The sequence below is a fragment of the Enoplosus armatus genome, chromosome 3, assembly GCF_043641665.1.
Source record: "Enoplosus armatus isolate fEnoArm2 chromosome 3, fEnoArm2.hap1, whole genome shotgun sequence".
Lineage (NCBI taxonomy): Eukaryota > Metazoa > Chordata > Actinopteri > Centrarchiformes > Enoplosidae > Enoplosus > Enoplosus armatus.
In genome coordinates, this window is record NC_092182.1 from 25,693,741 (window position 1) to 25,703,740 (window position 10,000).

At 43.0% G+C, this 10,000-nt stretch overlaps 1 protein-coding gene across 1 annotated transcript in view; it reads right to left on the reverse strand.

Annotated features, from left to right (window-relative positions):
- Positions 1–10,000, reverse strand: part of ptprt (protein tyrosine phosphatase receptor type T) — a 266,949-nt gene that overhangs the window by 169,111 nt on the left and 87,838 nt on the right. Inside the window, exon 8 of the mRNA XM_070902667.1 lies at positions 7,754–8,047. Within this exon, the coding sequence (XP_070758768.1) occupies positions 7,754–8,047 (294 nt within the window). The remainder of the gene's footprint in view (positions 1–7,753; positions 8,048–10,000) is intronic.

Sequence of the window (10,000 nt, forward strand, 5' to 3'; positions counted from 1 at the left end):
TTGTAAATTGTTGATTTTAGTAGAGAATGTTTGCATCACATTGTTGGATTTAATTGAGGGATGTGACGCTTGAAGGTTGTTCAGAGGGTTAGGAGCGTCACAGAGTGTTTCAGAAAAGCTGCATTCATCGTCCTAATAGGTTAGAAATGATTTTGATTGACAGTTTAGTGTCTTTAGAAGTTGTCTTAATGCCCTTACAAAGACTGTCATTGGTATTTCAATCGATGAAGGTCTGAAAAAGTTTGGAGTGTATGGGTGTCAGTTAGTGCCAAAATTAGACACATTTCGAAATGACAAACCCACTGAGCTGAAATGGGACGTGTAAAGGCGGTGAATGGTGCATGCAAAGCACCAAAAGCTCCATATGTCGTCCATAGTACCATCTTGAATTCAACTTGAGAACAGCGGATTTCAAAAGTTGAATGCAGCACAGTAACCTCCAAACAACAACCATGTCATGTATTTCAATGAGAATGCTGCAAAGTGGCATATGTCCCTCAAAACGACATGCTACAGCTGCTACAAAATGGGCACTCCAACGAGCAGGATTTCAACATGGCAACAAAGCCGTAACAACAGCCATAATGAATCGACACTGAAAGAGTGACAAGACATCAGAGCAAATTCAAAAGAGGTACGCACAAGAAAGTATAAGGCACTCTGTGGGTGGCTGTCAGTCTCAGCATGTGAATGAGAGAATGTCAGATTGCAGAACAGAGAAAAACATGTAGAATAACCTTAAAAGAGAGGAAGGGGAAACTGGAAATGAATGAAAGGACAGAGGACCGAGGACAGGGACGTGACAGGCATTCAGACCGAGCAAGGAAGAAATATGCCGACATGAAAACTCAAAAAGAACAATTCATAGAGCGAGAGAAAACGCGAAAAGAGAATTACAAGATGTTCTAAGAAGAGAGGCAGGAGAGAGAACGCACAAAACAGAAGAGACCAAGAGACTGTCTCATAAAGAATCTGAGTTGAGTAATCCTCCATTCAAGCTGTCTCATCTCAAAAGTGTGATTACATGAGGGTTGACTCGTGCGCTCCCCGGATTTCAGTTGTCCTGCTCTGATGGTTCCAGAGGAAAATAAGTGCATGTGAGGGGAAATGTGTTTTTTAAGATGTGTGATTACAAAGACTCAGACACATCTACGGCTTTCACTGACGTCCTCATCTCGAGCTGTTTGGTACACAGCTACAAAAAGCATAGAATAATCTCCATTTCTTTTTGTCAAGACTTAAAGCAAACAGCTAAGAGACGTAACAACATATCCATGCCACTACGATGATCATATGATGAATCTTTATCTGTTACTGTACAGTACGAACTGCCTCATTTGTACAATGAACTAGAAGGTTTCCATCCGTGCTGCAAGGAAACAAGGGCAACTCTCCTCTTTAACTGCTAAACTGGGAGCTTTTACTAGCAGAAATAGCCACTTTGCACCACCATGTGAATTGTACAATTGCTCTTAGCATGGTAGGAACGAGCCCCTTGAGAAGCGGAAGCCTCCTTTACACTGCGCAGCACCATGATGAAAAGACGCTGTTCTGGTTCAAGATGTTCAGCTCGTAGATTTATGTCAGAGAGCCGCAAGAAGGTGTGAATGGGTCCAAAGAAAGCAGAGCACGAGGAGAGAAGAGAGGGATTAACTGCGTCAGATCCCTCCACATGTATCCAGCAAATTTACATTTTCTTCAGGTGGAAAAGCTTTTTTCCATCAGTTATAATTCAGTGACAGTTTACTCACAAGTGTTGCGGTGATTCAGCTCGACTGTTTTACGGTGGCCTTTGCTGCTTGGGGCTTCGCATTACAACTCATTCCACACATTTGAATCAAATACAGCTTCTGTACGTCACTTAATTTATAGTGACAATTGTGAACGCTGAAAATACATTACTTCGAAACTTAAGTCGATTGAATTGTTCATTTTAGTCAGTCTAACCTTAACAATAACTATTGTGCTTATCCATGAACAAAGGAATTGGAGATTTTATTGGGCAGATCAGATATGCTCTTCTTAAATTACTTCAAAACATATTAAGATAAATTTAATTTGGACCTTTGGAAAATCTCATCACTAAGTGAAAAGATAATGAAGACAGACAAGGCTGGGGGGGAAACTAAATGATCCTTTAACATTACATCAATGATTTGGTTCGACAGAGACTTACTTAAAATGAAAATCACTCACAATAGGGATCTTCTGCCGGCTATTTCAGTTTGTTTGTGATGGCTCTGGCAGACACCTTAGAGTGGAAGAGGCGAGTAAAGTGGCCAGTGAACTGGACGTGATTAGACCAGTCACCTTTGTCCAGAAGGGAATCATGCCAGGAAAGACTCACAGGCCCTAAACTCACTCTACTGGAGAGCAGATCACAGGAGACGAGGGCTGAGCTGTGGTCCGAACCTTTGTAGAAGATAAGAATATAAATATAATGCAGCAGCTACTGTGTACCGTCTGGTGACGTGTGCTCCCGGCTAAAGGCTACGGCTACGTCATCAGCAGGCGCCTTGAAAGAGCAAGACTTGTGACATGCCATGTGCTTATTTTAACAAAAATCGAGCGGTTTGATTGTGGTGGCGTTTGCTTCAGAGAGGATGCACTCTCTTCACTGCGTCTAAACTGCTTGGCTCGGCAGAATGGTGAAGCAGCGGTGTCAGCCAAGTCAGTATATACCCAGCAGGTGAATTAAAAATCTATCTTTATGGAGTAACACATTAGCCAACACTCACATTACCATCCTTCACATAAAGATGTACTTTATAAGAAATGGGCGAGATGGGGAGAGGAAAGAAGGTGCTGGGATGTAGTATATAACCCTCAGGTGAATTAAGTCTTTATAGAGTGCTGCATATTAGCCAACATTCACATTAGCATCTGCCTTCTATAAAGATGAGAGGAGGAAAGGAAATGTTAGGGGAGGAAAAGGCACGGAAAGTATACTAAAGAAAGATTTATGTACAGCGGGTGAATTAAAAGTCCATCTTTATAGAGTAACATATTAGCCAACACTTACATTATCATTCCTCACATAAAGATAATTTATAAGGAAGAGAGAAGAGGTGGGAGGAGAAGACGTGAGGAGAGGAGATTATAGGAGGACGCTGTTGCACTTTGAAGAGGTAATGCTAAAGTTAAAAGCTGATATTTATAGAGACAAGATTCAGAGCCAATATTCATGTTTTATGTTCAGGGAATATTGAGTTTAAGGTAATATTTTCAGTGAAGGATAGGAGAGACGGGAATACAGAGGGATAGGAAGAGGAGGAGAGACAGATGAAGGAGAGGAAAAAGGGAAAGAGGCACAAAGATCAAGGAAAAGAAGGCTCTCTGCAGCAAAGCAACGTGGCTAACTTAGCTGCTTGGAAAGATAAGCAGGGATGAATTGAGGAGAAAGAGGCTCATTTGAAACCAGAGACCAACAGGGAGCGCAAAACCATTAAGGTCTCACAAACCTACAACGTTTGAGGAGTGTTGTCTGTGGAAAAAGAGGTGGGCATAGTGAGGAATTATCCAAATGAAAACAGGGAGTGAATCGAAGGAAGGTGGAGGGATGGGAGCGAGAGAAAGGGAGGAGAAGAGGTAGAGGGGGGGGCGCATGATGAAATCAATCATTATCAAGGCCGTGTCCTCGCCGCACCTCCAGCAAAATGGAGAGTTCATTTTAACTCGCCTCCTCGATCTACTCTTCACACCGCTCTCACAAATGTGCCACGCTAGAGGAGGCACATGGCTAAAATCGTTGTTGGATTCCCCGGGGGCCACCGCAGCGCCGGTTATGGGTGAAATGGCCTGAATCCTATTTTGAGCGACGGCCGCCCGGCAGCCGGCTGCAGCATCCACTGCAACGCCGGAACAACAATGGAGTGCGGAGCTGGTGGAGGAAGTGAGAGGAAAAGCACATTTTGTGCCATTTCCACGTAATGGAGAAGTCACAGTAATCGTAGAGTTAGACTCGCCTGAGCTTCATTTGTGTCAGACTCTTCCGGAACACTTCTTCTGTCAAAATCTTAAATATTACCACATTTCTGGAATATTTAAAGTCGTCTGTCCTGGCAGTCTTTTATCATTCATTGATATTATTCATGAATTGCTTAACTTGGTAGCCTGTAGGGCTGCCTCCTAAAAGTCCACGATTCAAGTCATCAGAACCCGAGTCAACTTGCATTTTGTCAGTCGAATCACTGCACTTTTTTAGCTGCATCATTGTACACAGAGCACAGTGCTGACTGTCAATGAAGTGAGCTAAACTAGTTTTAAAGCAGTCAGGAGAGACGCTCTGTGGTGAGCCGGGATTTGATAATATATAATCCTGACGCACACTTTCACTTTGTCAGACTGTGTTGAAATCTGATGTTTTCAAATCACAGATGAACGAAGGCATTAGACGGGTAAGACACAAGATTAATGTAGGCTGATAAAGGAGTTTAGTGTGGGGCGCTGAACTGAGACTAACAGGGCAGAGGAGTGGATCATATATTGTGTTTGCTGCATTGAAGAAAATACATCAGTGACATGTTGAGTGTCTTTAAAAATGAAAAACATCTATAGATAAGAAAAAGGCCTCTTGCCTGTCAGCCAGACTGAAAGCCAGTCCGTCTCACTTTGGTGATCAACAGGGCGGCTGGAGGCTGAAGAGGTAGTGATATTTTAGTTTTCACTTTGAAACCTCTAACCTTTTTCAAATTGCCTTTTCATGTTTGGGTATAGCAGAAAGTTTGACTACTTTAAGAATTAATAAAAGGCAATATTGCCAATTCGCATTGCGATCATTGTTAGCAATTTTGTTCATCAGCACTGCCATAACTGTTAGTGGAATAGCCAATCTGTGTTGCCATAAATGTTTGCAATAAAGTTTATCCTATTTTTTAACAATAATTCCCACAGTGATGTACTGATGCTGCTTCAAGCAGTTCTATTTCAGTTGACACTGCAGTGTGATGGAAACTGGGCTTTAATGCTTCGCTGAAAGACTCTTAGACACTAACAATCTATTCATGGAGAAATTAGCTGCTGCGAGCATCAGATCTGATCGAAACTTATCAGCTACAGGGCGTCTTTGTAATCAGCACTCGAGCCGCAGTGTTTTATCTGTGAAGAGGAAGTCCAGGAGCACGTAGACTGGTCTGGATTTGATGGGTCAAGGAGGGAAAAAAAGTCATCAAAACCGCAGAGCTGAGGAGCATGTTGGCTTTCACGTCGGTGCTATGTCAAACACACCTGTTATATTCTCACATCTGGTGTCACACTTAAGGGTAGAGTACAGTATAATGTCCACAGCTATGTTAATGATCCATATTTATGTTACTGCAAAACATCAAAGCATGATAACAACCACTGTGGTCCTTTCATTCTGAGGAGTGAACCATGCCAATAACCTGGACAGTTGTTTAAAATAATTACACGAGGTATTAAAATAAACCTCGTGCTAAAATGAAGTAAGTTTGAAAGCGTAGCTGCTTTAAAATGATGCTTTTGTTTATGACTATATGTTGAGGCCTGAGCAGGGCTGTAGAAGCTAACATGAACAGAAAGGTGAACACAGAAGGTGTGGAGACAAACGCACGCAAACACACACACACACACACACACACACACACCAACGCTGCCGGTAGCCAGCAGGCTTTTGAACATCTGTCATACCTGCCTGCTCCAATCCCATCACACACTCAGACACAGACACACACACAAAGCAGCCCGTGAATGGTTGTGACAGCTCAACACGGCGCCACCAGCCCAGAAACACATGTTCCTTTCTACTACACTTTACACACAAACAGTGACCACCACCTCTGTCCCACTTCACTTCACATCAGCCATCTCTGTCTGTCCCTCACTGTCTTTGTCCCAGTTCATCTTTATCCTCCCCTTTTCTTCCTCTCTCTCTTTCTCCAGCTCTTCCCTTCCCCATCCTCCTCTTCACCTTCCCGCTGAAGAAGAAGCAAAGTAGGAGGGCCTCAGGTGTGCATGGCGGGGAGTCTGAGACCGTGTGTGTGTGTGTGTGTGTGTGTTTGTGTGTGTTTGTGTAGGGTTGCCCTTCATTTTAAAAGGTGAGGGAGTCAACTAAGTCAGTGGAAAGACCAAAACAAACAAAGAATTGATCCAACCAACAAGTATTTTCTGCGTGTCCCTCTGTGTCATGGAGCTCCAATGTTGAGACACGTTCCTTCATTACCAGGAACACACACACACACACACACACACACACACACACACACACACCATGCAGTACAAACACAGACTCGATATGCGCAAAATCAGGAACACACACAACCACAGACACATCAAATTCCCATTCCAATTAAATTAAAGTTCTAACATAATTTACTTGAAACAACAACACACACACACACACACACACACACACACACACACACACACACAAGCTGCATTTACTTGCAGGCAATAACAGACAAAATAAAATATATCACAGGAAGCAGCACTATTCAAATGCTCCTCGTCTCTCCTGTGAATCAAAGGTTAGATGCAGAGTGAGCAGAATCTCTTTTCAGACCAGCACCTTCACCAGCCTCTCCTTACCCTCTTCTTCTCCTCCTCATCCTCCCTTTGCTTTACTCCCTCCATCTCTAAAATCACTGACAAAGGCTTTTGTCTCTTTCCTTCGCGCCAGAAAAAGCTCTTAAGAAAAACGGCTGACAGAAAGAAAAAGAAAAGGTAAAAAAAAAAAGATGAAGACATGAAAAAGGGGGAAGAGATATTGATGGAAAGTGGAAAACAGACAGAAGAGGGGGGAAAATAAGACAAAAGACAGCATTGGCAGGAGGGGGGGACAAATAAAGAAAAACAGAAAGAATGAAAGCAGTGTTCAAAAAGGAAATATGAAAGTAAAGAATACATAAAGGAGAAAAGGGATAAAAGAGAAGTGGGCAGGGAGGAGGTTAGCAATGAAAAGAGAGGCAGGGAAGAGGACAGAAAGAAGTAGACGGTGGGAGAGCGACAGAGAGAGATGAGTATGAGGCAAAGGGAAATGAAGAAGAAGAAACAGCAACAACGAGAGGTCAAAAGAGGAAGAATTAATGAGGAGAGACAGAAAAGGAGAGTGTGGCCAAACAAGAAACATCAACAGAGAAACACAGAAACGTTTCGTAGGTGAGCAAAGAAAGAGGAAGGAAGGAATAAAGGGAGGTGTAGTAGTGAAGCCATGAAGTGGTGATGATGGCTTCCTACTGGGTTAACTAGCCCCCCCACCCCCCACCTTCAGAGATCTGATGCGCTGTCACTTTATCAAATGAACTGCCACTCTTTGTGTCCTTACACCCCCGCCGGGATCCTCATTATCAGCCATGATTGCCCCCACCTAACCTCCCCCATCTTCTGCTCCTCCTCCAGCCCCCGCACTCCACCTCTCCTTCATCTCTGGGGCACCTTCTTAACATCCCAATTATCATCATCTTTGATTTGTGGAGAAGTAATTGGAAACATTTCTCTCATTTTTTCCCTCTTGCTGATCTTTTGCTCGTCTGCCTTCCAGCCTCTCGGTCAGGCCTAACTAAACTCAAGCCCAAGTTTATTTACCGTTACTACAGCTGCCTAATAACATTCTGACATGAGGGCACAGCAACTGTTTCAGCATAGCGTGACCTTTCTGGACCACGATGGAGGCATCCTCAACAGTAGACAATAAAAGGAAAATAAAAAGGAAAGAACAGCAAACTTCTAACATCTAAGAAAAGAAAGGAAAAAGAGACAGAAAGAGAAACAACAGGACAAAAGAGGCGTCACTCACCTGCACATTTAGTCCTGGTGACCAGCGGCGGACCCGGAGGCCCTGTTCCTCCCTCCCCAGGTCTGGACAGCAGGACCTTGATCTCGTACTCCACATCTGGGTCCAGATGCCACAGTTTATAGGTGGGGGAGTCCACCACGTGGGTCTCCGCCCAGTTCCCTGAAGTGGTGCGGTACTCCACCTCCTTCAGGATGATTGGCCCGTCCCCGATGATGCTGTTGGCGTTGGGTTTGATCCAAAGGTAGGTGGCGCCAACAGCGAGAAGCTCAGGCGGCGCGATGGGAGTGGGTGGAGCTGCGAAACGGGAACATCGGTGGTTAGTTAAAGGAATGTTCTATTGAAAAAGTCAGTGAAACATGTTGTCCCTGTTGAACCACACAGATCAGGAAACAATTACATCACCTTGTTTTGACTGTAACTGTACCCCTACCTGTTAAATTAGAATACATCGCAGAGCTCATCTTCCCCCGAAAACTACATCAGTGGTGCCTACATGTGTAATACGCAAACAAGTGGATGAATGTTGTAGAACACAGCAAGTCAACGGCTACAGCGTGACGTAAATGACAGATTCACTTCTGCATTGAAAGCAGCTGCCACTAAAAGTGAACATTTTACAGAGTGAATTCTGTACCTGTAGCACTAATCCATCACATTGTTGACATGTTGCTGACAGCTACTTTGCCACTAGACTTTCACATTATGCTACTTTGAAATAATGGCCTCTGTCAAGCCTAAAAGCATAGAATGTTTTATTACTCCCTCCACTTTGTTTTGTTTTGTTTTTTTCAAAACCAAACTCAAGACAGCTACTTCTTTTCAAAACGAGATCCCCAACATTCATGAATAGTGGGAACTCCTTGAAATGAATCACAAAATGGTAAAAACTATCATCTATACTTCACAAGTACTATATGATGCAATTAATACTTTCTTAAGAGGAATTGGTCTTGAGGTAAAAGCAGCTCAAGAAAATGTCCAGTATTTCATGACAATAGTGGTCTGTTAAACTTTTATTTCACACTTTCTTGAGATGGATGCAGATATAAAGGACGAATCATTGTCCAGCCTACTTGCAGTGAATGCATGCATGCACGTGTTGCTTGCGTATCGTGGAACCATCGCTTCTCAAAATCCTCACATTTGAAAGATATTTGATGGAGCAGACGCGCTGTTTTAATGCAGCTGGTCAAATTCACATTGCAGTTTTTAAAAATTCACTTGAACCCAGTTTCATCTCTATTTTCACACATTCCAATGCAAACCAGTGACAATATCATTTATCAATCACTGATCAAAGAGCCATTATGATATTGACTCCATAAAGCGATCAGCTCAAAAAGAAATGCATGCCACGGTACACAATTATCTCCTCACTCCATACACTAAGCTTTTCAAACAACCGCGACTAAAAGAGTCATTTAGAGAATGAAGTCTGGGTTTTTAAGAGTAAATCTTTTTTTTCTCCGTGGCAGGGGCTTTGTCAGTTGACAGTTATGTTATGCTAGCTAAGAATAATGGCCCCTCTCCTCCCGCTGTCTAAAAGCAAAGTCCTGATCTCACTCTGCAAGTTTTTACTTTCCTCAAGGCCCCATTAGAATATGTATGGTGGCTGCGGGACCGATGAATCAACTGTCAGTCACCGCACACTCATCCATCTCAACTATACGGAGGCTGCGAGTGAGTGCGTCTCTGGGTCTGTGTGTGCATTCGTGAGTGCAGGACAGTGACAGACAATAAGCATCTCAATGTGGGAGGGAAGGTGCGTGCGTGCATTGCATGCATTTGAATGCATGTGTGGTCCAGACAAGACAAAATGCAGTTATGTTCATTCATGAAGTGAAGTACCAACGATTTCCTTCAAATAAAAAAAGAGAGAAAATTGAAAGAAATACAGAAAATAAATTATCCTCATCATCTTACTCATCATACTTAAACGTGCGGTTTCTGTTTCATTTTGTGTCACATTTTCTAAGTTTAGTCTCCGTCTTAGTAAAAGATGGTCTCATCCTGTTGCGATTGTTGAGAAGAAGGGTAGATTGAATAAACATGTTGTGTTTCACATGTAGATGTGCTTCTCAAAAAACACACTGGTCAGCTGCCATATAAAGGACACATACTGCAGCTCGTTACAGACTAAAAACCTTCCTTTAACGGCGGCCTGTTAACTGTGTTTTACAACTGCTTCAACAGAGACTCAACTCTTCATTAACACCATTTATATTCAACAACTTCTCCTGATGTTAC